Consider the following 18,102-nt stretch of genomic DNA (forward strand, 5'->3'; position numbering starts at 1 on the left):
GACCCTGCGCTCGGATGAATAAACTCATGGCCAGGGAGAACCCACTTCCAAACAAGAAAGCATTATGCTTACCAAACAGTCCTGGTGACCCAATTGCTCCTGCCCCGAGTCCGTAGCCAGGGGCAGGCCTGGATTTGTGGCAAGGCCACAAAGGGCCGGGGCTAAGGCAGCACAAATTTAGGGGCAGCATGCCCCCCCCCCCCGCCGCAATGCAGTTGTGAAATTTTGCGCCCATATGGAGCAATGGGGACTTGCCCGGCGGTGTGGGAGGGTGGAGAGGTTTGCAGGGGGGGGGAACGGGGTGTGATTGGGGGGCGGCCTCAGGGCGCCCAGATTTGAAATCCGGCTCAGGCCAGGGGACTAATCTCATCACAAAACTTCACACATTGGCAGTGCATTGGAGTGTTCTGCCAATGTGTGAAGTTTTGTGATGAGATTTGTCCCCTGGCTACGGACTCGGAACAATTAGTATTAAAATAGATCAACCGTTATTTGCACATCTAAAAAACACAGCTTCGTGACAGTGCACTTTCTCAAAGACCTCTGCATTTATATAATGCCATCCCCCATATGTAATAAAATGCACTAAGTTTGCCCAGGAGCAGTAACCCATAGCAACCAATCAGCAGAATTTACTGGTCACCTGTTTAAAAGCAAACATCTAATTGGTTGCTATGGGTTACTGCTCCTGGGCAAACTTAGTGCCGCCCTCCCCCTGCACCCCCCAAGGGCGTCCCCTGGAGGGGCCCCCGCTGCCCACCCCTACCCCTCCCCCGAAGTGGCCCCCGCCGGACGTCCTCCCCTGAATGTGCGTTTGTGAACGCATCAGGGGAGGCCATTGGCAGCAAGGGAAGCGCCAACAGGGTTGGGTCTGGGCCGCTGGGGCCCACTAGGGCCAGGTCCCACCAGGTATTTTCCCGGTGTCCCAGTCCGACCCTGTATGCCATTGTCGGCTGGGTTTGGCCTTATGAATTCCATGTCACGCCAAGCTATGAATGGACTGACACACTGCTGCTGTGAGTGCTCTCTGTGTGAGACACACTGGTTGGATGGAGCTGCCTTCACTGCACCACAGCTTGTTGTGACAGGAGACTCCGCCTCCCCTGCCATATTCGGAGAGCAAATCTATAAGAGGCAAAGGCTGGAAACCGAAACTCATTCCCTCACTCCGGTCGCTCAGGCTTTGTACCCGGTGCTACAGCCCAAATGCAAGGTAAGCAATGAAATGTTAGCTCCTCATCCAACTCTCCGTGATGTTGCTGTCTCCCACATAGGCTGCCTCAGGGGTTCAGGGGATCTTATATTAGATTAAAAACATCCAATAGGAAAAATGTGCAGATATCTCTGCATGGAAATGGGTTAATAAAGTTCAGTCTGAACTGAGCTCAGTTTGGCTTTTCTTAGGCCTATTCAAGTCTCAACTGTCTGTTCAGTTTTCAGCCTTGTGAAACCCAAACAATAATCTGGCCAGTAAATGAAAAACATTAATATACAGGTATGGGATCTGTTATTTGGAAACCTGTTATCCAGAAAGTTCAGAATTACGGGAAGCCCATCTCCCATAGATTCCATTTTAAGAAGATAAACATAATTTAAAAAATGATTTCTTTTTTCTCTGTAATAATAAAACAGTACCTTGTACTTGATCCCAACTAAGATATAATTACCCCTTATTGGGGGCAGAACAGCCCTATTGGGTTTATTTAATGGTTAAATGATTCCCTTTTCTCTGTAATAATAAAACAGTACCTGTACTTGATCCCAACTAAGATATAATTACCCCTTATTGGGGGCAGAACAGCCCTATTGGGTTTATTTAATGGTTAAATGATTCCCTTTTCTCTGTAATAATAAAACAGTACCTGTACTTGATCCCAACTAAGATATAATTACCCCTTATTGGGGGCAGAACAGCCCTATTGGGTTTATTTAATGGTTAAATGATTCCCTTTTCTCTGTAATAATAAAACAGTACCTGTACTTGATCCCAACTAAGATATAATTACCCCTTATTGGGGGCAGAACAGTCCTATTGGGTTTATTTAATGGTTAAATGATTCCCTTTTCTCTGTAATAATAAAACTGTACCTGTACTTGATCCCAACTAAGATATAATTACCCCTTATTGGGGGCAGAACAGCCCTATTGGGTTTATTTCATGGTTAAATGATTCCCTTTTCTCTGTAATAATAAAACAGTACCTGTACTTGATCCCAACTAAGATATAATTACCCCTTATTGGGGGCAGAACAGCCCTATTGGGTTTATTTCATGGTTAAATGATTCCCTTTTCTCTGTAATAATAAAACAGTACCTGTACTTGATCCCAACTAAGATATAATTACCCCTTATTGGGGGCAGAACAGCCCTATTGGGTTTATTTCATGGTTAAATGATTCCCTTTTCTCTGTAATAATAAAACAGTACCTGTACTTGATCCCAACTAAGATATAATTACCCCTTATTGGGGGCAGAACAGCCCTATTGGGTTTATTTAATGGTTAAATGATTCCCTTTTCTCTGTAATAATAAAACAGTACCTGTACTTGATCCCAACTAAGATATAATTACCCCTTATTGGGGCAGAACAGCCCTATTGGGTTTATTTCATGGTTAAATGATTCCCTTTTCTCTGTAATAATAAAACAGTATCTGTACTTGATCCCAACTAAGATATAATTACCCCTTATTTGGGGGCAGAACAGCCCTATTGGGTTTATTTAATGTTTAAATGATTTTATCAGCAGATTTCAAGTATGAAGAGCCAAATTACAGAATGATCCCTTATCCGAAAACCCCCAGGTCCCAAGCATTCTGGATAACAGGTCCCATACAGCGGTGTGTAGGGGTGTCCCATACATGGCTTAGTTATCATCAAGTACAGTGAATTTCTTAAGTATCTTCAAGTGCATGTTTTTCACATTTTTGGGGGTTTTAATAAATGAGTAGACAATTATACTTTATTAAAAAACAAGTTTAGTCGTGATAGAAAAAAAAAAACATAAATATTATGGAAAACAAATTTTTAATAAACCTGCCCTAAGTATCCCAGAAAAGCCCCAAAGAGTTAGCCTAGACACAGGGCAAAGTACCAAGTAGTACCATTACCATCCCAAACTGGTAAATCTAAGAGCACTGTACTCCAATAATATGATGTTTGACAACTACCTGCTGATTGGTTGCTTTAGGTTACTGTCCTTGGGCAAATTTAAGGTGGCCATTCATGGGCAGACTTCAGCTGTCGAGTTTTTTAGACCAATTTGGCAGCTTACCTGCCCATGTATGGGCACCCCCGACAGGCCTACCCGACCAGCATGTGGCCTAAAATTGGCCAGGTTTGATTTTTCCATCAGATCAGGGACCGCATCTGCTCATTGATGTAGTCCTCAGTCTGACCAGTGTCAGACTGGCCCAGCAGGATACCAGGAAAACCTGGTGGGCCCAGGTGTAAGTGGCCCCTCCTGCTCCTGACCTTTTGGCCTGTTTCATGGTCATTCCCTATTTCTGAATGGGAAGAAGGAGGAGAAATTGATGGAGGAATAGATGCTAGCATGTAAATAAAAGAGACTTGGAGACTAAAGAGGTTGGGTGAGGAAAGGAGAAAAAATAGTTTGGAGAGTGGGCCTAGGGTGTAAGGTTTTCTGGTGGGCCCCTGGGTTCCCAGTCCGACACTGAGTCTGATGGGGCATATGCCGATCATTTGGCAGAAGGGTGCCCTTAGGTGGGCACATCGGGAGAAGATCCACTTAAGTGCCTTTTGTTACATAACCCCCTTGGTCTCCTATCATTCTGCCATGCACATAAGTTATTTCTAACAGACATCTTTCATTATGTAGAATTCCGCCGTTCCTACAGAATGGGTATCGATCAAGAGCCAAAGGAGAAAGAGCAGCCTAGAACTCCAATCCAGCTCCTCCAATCCCAGCTTAAAGATCTAAAGGAGGCATCCATGGAGCTGTCGGAACACTTTCAGGAGGCTTCACCCATATACAAGGCGAGAATAAGTGAGCTGAACTGTAACCTGCGCTCCTTGTTGGAAAGGGAAGAGAAGATGCGACTGTTCCAGAGCAGTCAGGCTGAAGAGCAATCTGTGGAACATCTAGAAGCAAGAGCAATGGACCTGTGTGATTTGTACAGCTCTATTGATCATGTGTTGGAGAATTTAGAAGGAAAACACATGACTCTGAAGGCAAAAAAACAACTCAGGGCATTTTATGAGCAATTCAATGCTGTTGCAGGAACTCAGACAGTGTTGGAGATGTGCATTTCTCCTCTCCAGTTAAGAGAGTGGAGAGGACAGAGGCATCTTGTTAAACCAGTTCCCGAATCATTGACGTTTGACCCTCACAGTGCTCATCCTAATTTGATTGTGTCGTCAGATCTAAAGCAAGTGAGATTTCAGCCTTCGCCAACTGGAAAGAAGAGCAGAGAGTGCTTCGACCCAGGGCTATATGTACTGGCATTGCCCGGCTTCCAGTCTGGCCGCCATTACTGGGAAGTTGACGTCGGTAGCAGGAGCAGCTGGATCATAGGAGTGGTGAGAGAGTCGGTGGAGCGCAAAGTAGGGCATCAGCTATACCCTGTCAACGGATACTGGGCACTACGCAAGCAGCAAGATGGCATCTATTATGGCCTTGAGGTTTCGCCCATACACCTAAACCTAAACTTCTCACCTACAAGAATTGGGGTTTGTTTAGATTTTTTTAGGGGCGCTCTGGGATTTTTTGATGCTGACACTACAATTCTGATCTTTGAGCTACCCTGCACTTCGGGAGAAAAACTACTGCCATTCTTTTGCCCTGGCATCCCGGTTAAGGAGGAGGATTGGTGCCCACTGATCCTATGTGGATAAAGGGTCAAATCTGAAAGTGACTGTTCTAGACCTTACTGGCTTGCATTGACTGGGACTAAGGCACTAGGAATACCTCTGCTTTTGGGCCTATGGCACAATAGATGCACAATCCCTATTGATTTACCTTTTGACACCAGCAGCATCTGCCATAGGCAATTTCATTCAAAGGATAAGTAAACCTTTAAAATAAGTTGATGTAAAATTGAGAAAAGGGCTATTCTAATTACTTGTGCAATTGGCATTAATTATTTCTTTATTTTTTTTCCAAGATAATAAGGGATAGATGTACAATTAATATGAATGCATTTTGTTGCAACAGCGCCACCCGTTGGTCACTTCCCAAACAAGTAGTCATGGACGTCGCCGAGGAAGTTGTCAGAAGAAGGAAAGGCCCGGCTGATGTTCTTCTGGTTAGGAAAACATTAGAAACGCCAGATAACATTTCTGACTACTTCATGTTTGGAAAGTGACCAACAGGTGGCACTGTTGCAAAAAAAATTAACAGTACATGTATCCCTTAATATCTTTGAATTAAAAAAAATAATGAATGTAATCACCAAATGTTTCACCGAAAGGACCATGGCAGGCTTAACTCCCCATGTGCCTTAAGCCTTATAAAAAAAAGTAAAAACTGAGATTTCTCATGGGTGGACTTTCATTAAAGCTTGGGGAGGCTGAATGTGTCCTCTGCTGCTTTTCCCTTTAAAGGGCACCTATCCCTAGGAAATTGCTACCCCCCACCATAGGAGCGGGTTAATAGAGCTCAAGACACACAGAGCTACTTAGTAGCAGTTAATGTGGCCATACACATGAAGATCCTCTTGCCTGGTGAGGTCGCCAAGTGAGCGGATATTCTCCCGATATCCCCACCTACGGGTGGGCGATATCGGGTGAATTTAGGCTAAATCGGTCGTTTGGCCCTGGGGCAAAACGATCAAATTATAACGCCGGTAATAGGCGAGGACGCCAAGCGAGTGGATCTTCTCCCGATATCCCCACCTACGGGTGGTGATATCGGGGGAATTTAGGCTAATTCGGTTGTTTGGCCCTGGGGCCAAACAATCGAATTATAACGACGGCATTAGGCGCAGTCGGTTCAGGGCCGCATCAACGAGCCGATGCTACTGCCACCTTTGGACAGAAGCTCCATGGTTCCCTTGCTAATAATATAAGGCTGATGCCACACTGAGCATATGGCGTATATTTTCAGCACGCCGAAAATCGCTTGCCAAAAATACCGCCATATGCTCCTACCTGTGCCTGCACCTGAATGAATGAAATACGCTCAGGTGCAGACACATGTAGCCGATATTCGCCGAATATCCGAAGAAGTCTTGTGATTTTTGGTGGATATCGGCTACATGTGTCTGCACCCGAGCGTATTCCACTCATTTGGGTGCAGGCACATGGTAGGGAAAGTGTACAGTAGCGGGGCGTATTCTTGGCAAGCATTTTTCGGCTTGCCGAGAATACGCCCATGCGGCATCGGCCTAATACAATTTGTAACTACAAGCGCCACCTGCTGATCAGTTTGAGAGAGGTGTGAAATATGTTCAGAGAAAACAGAGAACGGTTTAGATGTTGTTCTGCCCAAAAAGGAGATGGGAAAACTCTTCTGAGGTGTCTGATCTCCTTTCTGAGCAGAATAACATTCCAACAGTTCTCTTTCTTTTCCGAAAGCACAGTGACATGAACTGACCAGCAGGTGGCGCTGTTGTTACAAAATTCATTATATTGGCAGTTATGAAAAAGTTAGATAGCTCTGAAACTAAATAAAAAAACAATGCATGTAAATTGCAAAATTTCAGTTGCCCTGAACAATTCTACATTTTTGTCTTCGTATTTGGGATTGCCCAGAGCAACAATTTAGCTCGACCTCAAGCGTAAATGACCCTATGGAGTCCCAAGATGGAAATCAAACGCGGCGCCGTTGGTTTGGTTTTAGTGTTTTAATAACCTTGAAAATAAAGTATAAACACAATTAGAGTTCCTTGCAAGGTCGCCCACCGTGAGATCGGAATTAGAAAGTGCACATTCGGGGGGGGGGGGGGGGGAGGGAAGGGGAGGAACAACAGGAAATAAAACGCTTATAAAAACACACAACATATTTCCAGGTACAAAACCAAAAATATACACATTTTATACAAAACCTGCCGACGGGGAGATTTGCACATCGAAAGTGTTTTCCCCTGAAACCAAGGCGCTATGATAGATTGTCAGCTCACCTGACTGAGAAAGAAACAGGATGCTACATGAACTGAGATGTTTTGCACTTCCAGAACCAGTGTCTATGGGTTTCCTCTCCCCTGTGTGAGATTGTGACGGCGGTGAGAGAGCACGGTACCGTGTAGATATGGGCCTCAGTAGCAATGAATGCAATAGGCATGCAGTTCAACCATACACATACTTCAGAACTTACATGGAAACTAAAGCCAAAGTTAATGGTTAGAATAATAGTTTGAAGGCATTGGCTGCTGCAGTGCTTCTCCTGTACAGCAGCCCTATACAACTAACCGTATGCTGCCCCAGGTCAGTCAGTTCTGGTTATTTGTCCCAGCCGGAAGGAGGCGACTGTACCAAGGGTGCCGTTGCTCTAGGAACACACATGATGTTACCGCCTGAAGCAGGAACCCCACCCTGGGGCAGAGAGCTGCTATGGGGAGAATGAGGCCATACCTGGGAACTATTACAATGCATGGGTGGGATAGTAAGCAAAATCATCTATGCATTAGGGAAATGATAGCGTGTTCAGTAAATTGGCTCTGGTGCTATTTCTAGTGCAACTCATTATCACATGATGTCCAAATCATAAATAGGTTACTCCAATGCACATATTCCAGTTTGCAACCCAGTAACTAGTGCTCACACCAGTCCAGGCCAAACCCATCACCAGTTGTTTTGTTTCCCTTTTCCTACTTGTGTTGCCACCTTGCCAGTATTTTACCAGCCTAGATCGGCCCTGTCCTCCACGATACTGCTCTTTCCCCATAAAATATTCTATAACATTAGCCAGATCCATTCGAAACTGCCCCATCACATCTGCCCCCTCTTGTGTCATAACCCCCGCCCCTACCTGACTCACCCACCCCTGGCCAGTATAGTTAATAAAGGTGGCAAGGCTATTTCCTACAAATGTTTAGGTATCATGTATCACACACAGGCCAGTGTTATCCAGTAGAGGGATTTTTATGACCCCCCCTGGTCCCTTAAGGCCTCCATAAATTATACAGCCAACAAAGATGGAATATTTGCTAACTGCCTAACACTATTGCTTCAGCCATTCTTTGTCCCCGACCCCTTGGTCTTCATATTATCTATCTGTTTATCAAACTGACCAGTAACGAGACCATATAAAACCCTAGGCCGTACCGTGCCGCCTGGAAACTGCCATCTTTTGAGCATAATTACACTGAAATATTGCTACCATAACATTCTGCAGAGCAGATACAAAACTTTAGTGGTGGTATCCCCAAGCCGCTCCGGCTGTTGCTGAACTATAATTCCATATGCTGCTGGGGAATGCTGGAAATAGAAGTTAATGGATGAGGGGGTGATATATTAGCCACCATAGCTGATTAAATCACAACATCTATTGGGGCTCATTTACTAAGGCAGTGCAAAGTGCAAAATACTGGTGCAAATAGTTTTTGTTTAGGCACAATGTAGTGTGTGTTTTCCCAGAATTCCACTTTAATAGCAAACACGCTCAAAATACTGTATTAATGATGTAGGCACTGGTGCAAGTCGGTTACTTGTGCAAGGGCAGCGTGCAAAGGCAGCACGGGGAGTGGCGTTCTCCTGAAGGCGGGAGTTCATTTTAGGGCTCCCTTGTATCTCTAGGCCTCTACTTTGCACCTTTTTATGAAAGTCATCCAAGCAGGCAGGACCGGGGTGTTGGCACTGGGCATAAGCTGGTTGCAAGTAGTGTGTAAGGGTGCAAATACCTTTATCAGTCGCATTTTGGCAATAGATTTTGTGCTTTGCATTTGTGTTTGTAAATGAACCCTCATATTGGGAACCTTTTAACCCGGTATAACAAAGAAGAATACAAAGAGAGTCAACTTTACACGGACCAGTTCTGCCCAGGGGTAAAATTAATGCTCGTCATTTTGCAACTAAATATTGCCCCGTTATTTCCCTGATGCTCTCTTATGGAAAAAAAGCTGCCGGTATATATGGAACAAGTTCTCTCTTTTGTCGTTTACACAGTTATGTCCCGAGGTCGGATCATGGTTTCATCCAGCCCCAAGTACTCGGGGTTTTCGGCTGTGGGTGTGGTGAATCCGTTATGTCCCTGCGCAGGATCCCCGTCAGCCTTAGCCAAGTTGAGTTCATGGTTCCAGTAATAGGGATTGTCGAAGGCCTGGGGAAAGCCGTTTGGCAGGATGAGTCCCGGTGGGGGCAGGTAGTCGGGATTGTCCAGAGAAGACAAGGCAGGAGGGCTCCTCAGCTCTCGGACAAGGCCGTTCTTGCACTGCTGAGCCTTCTGCCTCTCTAATGTGGACTTCTGCCTTTCAAGGGTGGACTTTTGTCTATCCAAACTGGACTTCTGTCTCTCCAGCGTGGACTTCTGCCTCTCCAGCGTGTTCTTCTGCCTCTCCTGCGTGGACTTCTGCCTCTCCAGCGTGGACTTATGCCTCTCCAGCGTGGACTTATGCCTCTCCTGCGTGGACTTCTGCCTCTCTAGGGTCGAAACAGATGTTCTCTGGGATTTTACAGGCGAATGGTTCCTTTCTCCGTCCTTTTGGTTCACGTACTCAGCTGATATGGAGACAAAAAGGGCAATTTGTGTTATTGAACACCACCGCTTCTTAAAGGGGAACTCACACAAACACAACTTAAGCTTTTTGAAGAGTAAAGCTTATTTCAAGCAATATACATCAATTTTTAAAAATGATATCTTTTATGATTTTTAATGTAATTATATAGTTTAGGACCAGTTCCCTAAGCCCCGCCCCCTGTTCCCGTGCTGATCTGGCTGACTACTTTGTGACTCAAATAAAATGTAACAGTAGCGCCTGTCCCTCAGCCTGCCTTCAGCCTGCCTCCTCCCAATCCCACAATTCCCTGCTGCACACGTGATGTCAATAAGGAAAGGAACATCCCAGTGCAATGCATTGTGGGTTATGTAGTTCCTGCATGCTGTCTGTAAGCCGTGGAGAAGTTGTTAAAATTTGTAACATCAATGTTTTAGTCCCTCCTCCTTCGCCACTCCTCCCCTCCTGGGAAGGGTGTCTATTTGTCCTTCTAGTTACACCAGAATGAGGAGGAGCCAGTTGCACGTCCTACACCAGGACCCAGGAGGTCCTAGTTACATTACTGATATTTAATCTATTTAGGAACTAAGGGGAACCCTGACCAAAGTTTGCACCTTCAAGATGGACTTGAACTGAAAAAGTCTGACAACAACTGCCTTAACCTAAAGGTTGGTAAGCATAAACGTGGTCCCACAAATCCCTTTACTACAAGGACATTTTCCTCAACAATAGACCGCCATCATTAAAGGACATATCAACCCCAAAAATATGCTGAACGCTTTTTTGGAAGAAAGAAACTGATAAAGGAGGAGGAAAGGTACAAACTAAGTAAGCTTTATCAGAAAGGTCTATGTAAATACAGCCATAAGCACTCACAGAAATGCTGCACTGAGTCCTCTGTCAAAAGAACACAGAATTTATTGTCTCCTTTTTTTGTAAACATGTTCTTTGGTATCAGACTTCCTCTCTCAGAAAAATCTTTCATTCCTGCGCAGCTCTCTCCTCTCTCCCTTCTCCTACTCTCCCCTCCCATAAGAATTCATAAAACTTACTCCCCCTCCCTTAATAATCTGAACTACCAGCCTCTAGAGCTTGAGCAGGAAGCTGTGACCAAGCTAAAATGGCAGCTGCTATCTTAAACAAATGGAGGGAGCTTCTAGGGCTCTTTACTCAGGTATGGTAAAGCTTTCTGCAAAATAAATATAGCGTTATAGGCGGCACTAATGTGGCGAATCTATTGGCAGTAAAATGCCTTTCCTTCTCCTATAAGGTAACCTATATACAGTATGAGTGCTGTATATATATATATATATATACATGAATTGGATTTAGATTGAACTGATTTAGAATGAATTAGTTCAGCAATATAGTTCTAATGAAGAATTCATAGTTGCTAAGAAGGGAAAGACGTATACCTGGTAGGTGTAGGGGAATGCTTGGGGAAATGCAGTCTCCTTCAAAGAAACAACTGTCAGTCTCATCCTCGCCGGAGTGCAGTGGGTCATCAGTATATCTGTGTGGAGAGCCGCTCTCTTCATTTTGGGGTGGGTCAAACACATATTCCCCTTCGCTTAATGCATCTGAGCCACTGCCCCCCGACCTCTCTGACATGGTACGAGCCAGTGCAGCACCACTGGGGGCAGTCTCCTGCAGCAGCGCCTGCTCTGCCTGCATCTCTGTAGCACTCTGAGGGGGGAAAGGTGAAAATGTTGTAAGGTAAAAAGAATGGATTGGAAATAAATAAATGGGCAAGTTCAAATATAGGATTTAACATTTTTGGCTTTAGTAGAAGCTTTATCATTGTAAAGATCAATTGAAAAGTCATATGGTTTTTATATACAGTCACCTCTCTGAAAGCCCTTAATCGTGCCTGTTTAGATTTGTCTGTATATAGAGACATGTGCCTATTTACTAGCCATGGGGTTGAAGTTCTTTATATAAAGGAAAATGGCTTAGTCAGTAAACAATCAGGGATCTGCCGACTTAAAGACCCACGGCCATCATATACCACTGTGAATAGGTTCATACAGAAAGGGCAGAGAGGATGGGTAATACACAAAAGCCCACATACACAGTGCAAGGTATCAGGGGGGCCAGTACCCCAGAACAGCTACACCCCAATATGGCAGTTCAGGCCCCCTGCCTCAGCTGGGCCCCTAGATGGCAACCCTACATATACAGACATATAGTAAGGGGTATTAAGGGAACAGTTCTCTTTTTTTATTTGTCCAATGTAAATAGAATTTTACTGCAAATGTCATGCTTTATGTAAAATAAATGATATACTCAGATTTACTATCTGCCTATTTGACTATTTTATTTAATTAAGAGACATGGTTCTTGATTAATTGCTGATTTCATTTAGTAAAGACTTAAGGTGGCCATACACGGGCTGATTGTAGCTGCCGATATCGGCCCCTTAGACCAATTCAGCAGCTTATCTGCTCGTGTAGGGGCACAAACGACGGGCCTTCCCGACCGATATCTGGCCTGAAATCGGCCAGATATCGATCGGGCGGGTTAAAAAATTTAGTTGGATCAGGGGCTGCATTGGCTCGTTGATACGGTCCCCGAACCAACTGCACCTATTACTGGCGTTCTAATTTGATGGTTTGGCCTCAGGGCCAATTGACCTAAATTCATATTGGGAGAAGATCCGATCTTAACGTGTATAACCATCTTTACAGAATCCAGTGACTGGAGGCAGGCCTGGACTGGGATTCAAAATAAGCCCTGGCATTCCAAGTACACAGAGGCACAAACAGCCCCCCAGCCCAATAAATAGTGACTATAGCACCTTACAGCCCCCCTGGCATTCCAAGTACACAGAGGCACAAACAGCCCCCCCCCCAGCCCAATAAATAGTGACTGTCTGTGGCACCTTACAGCCCCTCTGGCATTCCCAGTACCCAGAGGCACAAACAGCCCCCCCAGCCCAATAAATAGTGACTGTCTGTGGCACCTTACAGCCCCCCTGGCATTCCCAGTACCCAGAGGCACAAACAGCCCCCCCAGCCCAATAAATAGTGACTGTCTGTGGCACCTAACAGCCCCCCTGGCATTCCCAGTACCCAGAGGCACAAACAGCCCCCCCAGCCCAATAAATAGTGACTGTCTGTGGCACCTTACAGCCCCCCTGGCATTCCCAGTACCCAGAGGCACAAACAGCCCCCCCAGCCCAATAAATAGTGACTGTCTATGGCACCTTACAGCCCCCCTGGCATTCCCAGTACCCAGACGCACAAACAGCCCCCCCCAGCCCAATAAATAGTGACTGTCTGTGGCACCTTACAGCCCCCCTGGCATTCCCAGTACCCAGAGGCACAAACAGCCCCCCCAGCCCAATAAATAGTGACTGTCTGCGGCACCTTACAGCCCCCCTGGCATTCCCAGTACCCAGAGGCACAAACAGCCCCCCAGCCCAATAAATAGTGACTGTCTATGGCATCTTACAGCAGCCCCTCTGGCATTTGCCAGAACCCACAGATTGCCAGTCCGAGTCTGACTGGAGGGACTCAGGATACTCATGTGTATCCTCAATAGTAACATTTTATTGATGATACTGTGCCCATAAACGTGTTAGAATCAGGAGTAGAGACATGTCTGTTACCCGCGTTGATGAAATCCTGCTGCGATGCTCGGAAGTAACATCCTCTGATGGGAAGAATCCCCTCTGGGGCACCAGATATTCCTCTGCATCCACCAGGTCATCCATCCCGACTTCCTGCAGCAAGGCACTGTAAAACTGGGTGGTCATCGGGCTCGCCTGAGCCAGGAACTCTTCATTCTGAGGAAGTCAATGAAAATGGTCAATACTTCAGCATCCCTTGCATATCAGTTCTGAGAATATTATTTAGAATTTTTATGGTTTTTTGGTTATTTAGCTTTTTGTTCAGCGTCGCTCTAGTTTGGTATTTCAGCAGCTACCTGGTTGCTAGGTTCTCATTTTGCTACCAACCAGTTAGTGTAAGAGTTTGAAATAAGCATAAAAGAGGGACTGAACAAAAAGATATGGAATAAAAAGTAACAATAACAATGAAATGTAGCCTGGCAGAGAAATAGTTTTTGGCTGCCGGGGTCAGTGACCCCCATTTGAAAGCTGCAAAGAGGTAGAAAAGGAAAGCAAATAACTAAAAATAAATAAATAAATAATAAATAAATAAAATAAAAATAATAATGAAGACCAATGGGTTTCCATATGACGGTTCCCATGCTTGTGCTTTAGCTGAGTGTATTCTCTTGCATTTATTGGGCTCATAAACTACAACTGTTTTGCTTCTCGTACCTCAATGACCACATAACGTGACGGATCCCGAGCCATACGAGAGAGTTCACCAACGAGGTCCCGAAACTTGGGTCTGAATTCTGAGTCTATCATCCAGCCTAAATGAGAGGAAAAATGAGAGAATGAAGAATCTGCAGGCAGAACTACAATGAGAGAACTGCATGGGCAATAGGAAACAAATGAAGGATTATTGAGGAAAGAGGGTTATTGGGAGTTTGTGGAGAAGAGAAGACGGTGCTATTTTTGACTTTAATAAATGGAAATATTTATTAATGACAATCACTTACACTTAACCATGATCATATAAACATCTATGGTGCAGACTGGCGGCTGTGGAAGCCTCTCCCCTTTTTCCAAAAGGTCCGGGATTTCTCGGGCCGGGATTCCATCGTAGGGTTTTGCCCCAAAGGTCATGAGCTCCCAAACTGTTACACCTAAACGCCAACAACACACCCAAGCATTAGGTACAGAGCATATTCTGGCCAACTAGTTGTATATGCTGTGCTTTCTTGCTTACCGTAGCTCCAGACATCACTCTGGTGGGTGAATCTTCTATGCAAAATGGACTCTAAAGCCATCCATTTGATGGGGACCTGAGTGAGGGAAAGAGTGGGACAGAGAAAAAATTATCTTTAATATTTGGAAACCAAGCTACCACCTTTATGATCTACAAAGGGGCTGTCATGTGGTGCCTCAAATGGCTATTGGCAAATCTGCTCTCATCATGTGATAGGCTTTATCAAGGATAAGTAAACCTTGCACTTTTGTGATTCACATTCATTATTTATTTCTTTTTTTACTTCCAAGATTAAAGTACAGGTATGGGGTCCCTTATCCGGAAACTCATTATCCAGAAAGTTCCAAATTACAGGAAGGCGATCTCTCATAGACTCCATTATAAGCAAATAATTCTAATTTTTAAAAATGATTTCCTTTTGCTTTGTAATAATAAAACAGTACCTGTACTTGATCCCAACTAAGATATAATTACCCCTTATTGGGGGCAGAACAGCCCTATTGGGTTTATTTAATGGTTAAATGATTCCCTTTTCTCTGTAATAATAAAACAGTACCTGTACTTGATCCCAACTAAGATATAATTACCCCTTATTGGGGGCAGAACAGCCCTATTGGGTTTATTTCATGGTTAAATGATTCTCTTTTCTCTGTAATAATAAAACAGTACCTGTACTTGATCCCAACTAAGATATAATTACCCCTTATTGGGGGCAGAACAGCCCTATTGGGTTTATTTAATGGTTAAATGATTCCCTTTTCTCTGTAATAATAAAACAGTACCTTGTCCTTGATCCCAACTAAGATATAATTAATCCTTATTGGAAGCAAAACAATCCTATTGGGTTTATCTAATGTTTAAATAATCTTTTAGTACACTTAAGGTATTGAGATCCAAATTATGGAAAGATCCCTTATCTGGAAAACCCCAAGTCCCAAGCATTCCGGATAATGAGTCCCATACCTGTACTGTCAATATGAATTAATTTTTTTCACAACAGCTCCACCTGCTGGTCGGTTTCTGACCATGAAGTAGTTAAAGACGTTGTCAGCAGAAAGAAAGATGTTCTTCTTGTTAGGAAAGATGTAAGGAAAGTAATCGGAGGTTTCCAATGTCTTTCCTGACCAGAGGAACAGCAGCCCAGACCTCTCTTTCTCCTGACAACTTACTCTACTACTTCATATGTATCTTTATTTAGCTTATTTATCCTTTAAAACCTTTGTTGCTACAATTTTTGATGGCTCTTACCTTTCCACCATCAGCGTGGTACTCAGTCTCATCCACATCCAATAGTCGGGCCAGGCCAAAGTCTGTGATTTTCACATGTGACGGGCTCTTCACCAGTACATTGCGTGCAGCTAGGTCTCTGTGCACCAAGCGCACATCCTCCAGGTAGGTCATCCCCTGCGACAAACATGTATATTACCCACAGCTGTGTAACGTGACATTTAGGGGCAGATTTATTAAAATGTGAATTTAGAGCCCAATACATAAAAATTCACCCACATTCTATTTATTTCTGTGGGGTTTTTAGCAGTGTATTTATCGAATGATGAACATAAACTTTCACCCACTGATAAATACACTTCTAAAAATCCAATAGCAATGAATAGAAACTGAGTTTTTACGTATTAAACTCTAAACTTTTTTGATAGACTAACTTATACCGATTCTGTTATTTTTTTACCCAATGTAACACTCAAACTCACTACTATGATTTTGTCAGTCTGTTCCTTTACTTACAGTTCAGATTCTGTACCCCCCGACACCCAGATCCCTCTTACTAATTATGTCAGTGGGGCTCATTTATAAACACTGGGCAATTTTGCATCTGGGCAGTAACCCACGGCAACCAATTAAGTGTTTGCATTAACTATTTAACCTGCAGCTGGCTAAAAAAAGCCAATCACTGATTGGTCATTACTGCCCACGTGCAAATCTGCCTGTGTTTATAAATGAGCCCCAGTGTGTTCTTTACTCCCTGTAACCCAGACACGCACACTCAGCGCTATTGATTCTATCAACAGTGGTGCATGACCAATGTTGCGCGCAAAAATCCAAAGTCTCCATGAATTCCTGCACATCCTGCCCCCAACTAGCCCCCCTTCCCTGCTCCCTCCCTGCAGAGTTAATTGGATAGACTGGGAAGTAATTTGTGCTACTCTGCTATAGGTCAGCTTTCACGACAGGGACAATTTTGCATCTAAAGGTGGCCATGCACCTTCATCGCCAAGCGAGCGGATCTTTTCCCGATATCCCCACCTACGGGTGAGCGATATCAGGAGAATCCAAGTTAATTTGATCATTTGGCCCTGGGGCCAAACGGTCGAATTATAACAACGGGTATAGACAAAGTGCCCGATCCGACTAGATTTTCTAACCTGCCCGATCAAGATCTGGCTGATTTCAGGCCAGATATCGGTCAGGCAGGCCCGTCGGTAGTGCCCCTACACGGGCCGATTAGCTGCCGAATCGGTGTAAGGGACCAATATCTGCAGCTAGAATCGGCCCATGTATGGGCACCTCAATAGACTCTGCAGGGAAGGGGATCAATGGAGGGCAGTCTGTGGGGGCTTTTGCCTATGAGGGGTTTAGCTCTTCTTACCTTTGCTATCTGCACACACCAGTTGAGGAGATCTCTGGAAGCAATGCGGTCTTTGTTCTCCCTCACATAGTCCAGTAAGCAGCCGTACGGCATGAGTTGGGTGACAAGCTGTACGGTGGATGTAAGGCAGATCCCTAGCAGCCGACAAACGTAAGGGCTGCCCACCCCTGCCATCACATAGGCTTCCTGCACAAAACCAGAGTTACTGATATTCTTACACATTTATTACTAATTTAAACATTACTAAAAAATAGGAATTTCACATAAAACTGCGTGTATACAACTAAATAATATTAAATACACAGGTGGAAAGAAAGAAAAAGATGGCTGATCTATGGTAGAAAATCCCCTGCCATAGACAAGACTGAGAATTGCCTCTGCAAAAATGCATGTAGTGACAATTATCAGTAAATGATCAGCATTGTGTTTAAGTAGCTGTGACAAATAGCTGCTACTAGTAGCTCCGTGTGTCTTTACCCATATGAATATAGTGTTGCCTGCTTGCCTTGGCCGTGCTGTATTCTTAAGGGTGGAGACACACGGAGCTACTAGTTGCAGCTACTTGTTGTGGCTACTAAAATAGACAATGCTGATCATTTACTGATAACTGTCTCTATGTGTGTTTAGCAGAGGCAATTCTCAGTATTGTCTATGGCAGGGGATTTTGTGGTGTCTAGTAGCCGTAACAAGTAGCTGCTACTAAGTAGCTCCGTGTATCTTCTTCCAGCGATGCTGGTCTCCGTGCTCCAGAACAGACAGTAGTGTAAACTTGCATAGCAGTTTGCAGATACTGATGTGTTAAACTGATACTTACATCAAGGATCTCTTTGTTGGCTTTAGGTGACGTGTTCTCCCTCAAAACTTTGATGGCAACTGGGATTTTGATGTTTTCACCATCTGGAATCCAAATACCCTAAAAATGGGAAAGACAGCCACGGGATAGGGTTTACCAAATGGAAACATATTGTTTAACCACCCTAGTGCTCAACTCTTTTCTAAGCATAGCTAAATGAGGTTTAGACTGGGTTTAGACATCTCAGAGTCTTCAGAAGATCAACTGGGATTCAAAATAGGCCTTGGAATTTC

At 44.3% G+C, this 18,102-nt stretch overlaps 2 protein-coding genes across 3 annotated transcripts in view; one reads left to right on the forward strand and one right to left on the reverse strand.

Annotated features, from left to right (window-relative positions):
• The first annotated feature begins 884 nt into the window (after window positions 1-884).
• LOC733841 (Novel protein containing SPRY domain) lies at window positions 885-5,531 on the forward strand. Of its 2 annotated transcripts, NM_001045592.1 has the most exon segments (4): window positions 1,178-1,213; window positions 2,748-2,838; window positions 3,837-5,165; window positions 5,324-5,467. In NM_001045592.1, a coding segment is annotated over 1 exon segment (996 nt). In that variant the 5' UTR covers window positions 1,178-1,213; window positions 2,748-2,838; window positions 3,837-3,856; the 3' UTR covers window positions 4,853-5,165; window positions 5,324-5,467.
• Window positions 5,532-6,786: 1,255 nt separating this feature from the next.
• Window positions 6,787-18,102, reverse strand: part of erbb2 (erb-b2 receptor tyrosine kinase 2) — a 77,168-nt gene continuing 65,852 nt past the window's right edge. The window contains exons 19-27 of the mRNA XM_002940374.5: window positions 17,831-17,929; window positions 17,017-17,202; window positions 15,660-15,815; window positions 14,412-14,487; window positions 14,182-14,328; window positions 13,895-13,992; window positions 13,220-13,396; window positions 11,025-11,295; window positions 6,787-9,613 (exon numbers count right to left, since the gene is read on the reverse strand). Of these exons, the coding sequence (XP_002940420.3) occupies window positions 9,054-9,613; window positions 11,025-11,295; window positions 13,220-13,396; window positions 13,895-13,992; window positions 14,182-14,328; window positions 14,412-14,487; window positions 15,660-15,815; window positions 17,017-17,202; window positions 17,831-17,929 (1,770 nt within the window). The 3' untranslated portion in view covers window positions 6,787-9,053. The remainder of the gene's footprint in view (window positions 9,614-11,024; window positions 11,296-13,219; window positions 13,397-13,894; window positions 13,993-14,181; window positions 14,329-14,411; window positions 14,488-15,659; window positions 15,816-17,016; window positions 17,203-17,830; window positions 17,930-18,102) is intronic.

This window comes from Xenopus tropicalis, chromosome 10 (genome assembly GCF_000004195.4).
Source record: "Xenopus tropicalis strain Nigerian chromosome 10, UCB_Xtro_10.0, whole genome shotgun sequence".
NCBI lineage: Eukaryota > Metazoa > Chordata > Amphibia > Anura > Pipidae > Xenopus > Xenopus tropicalis.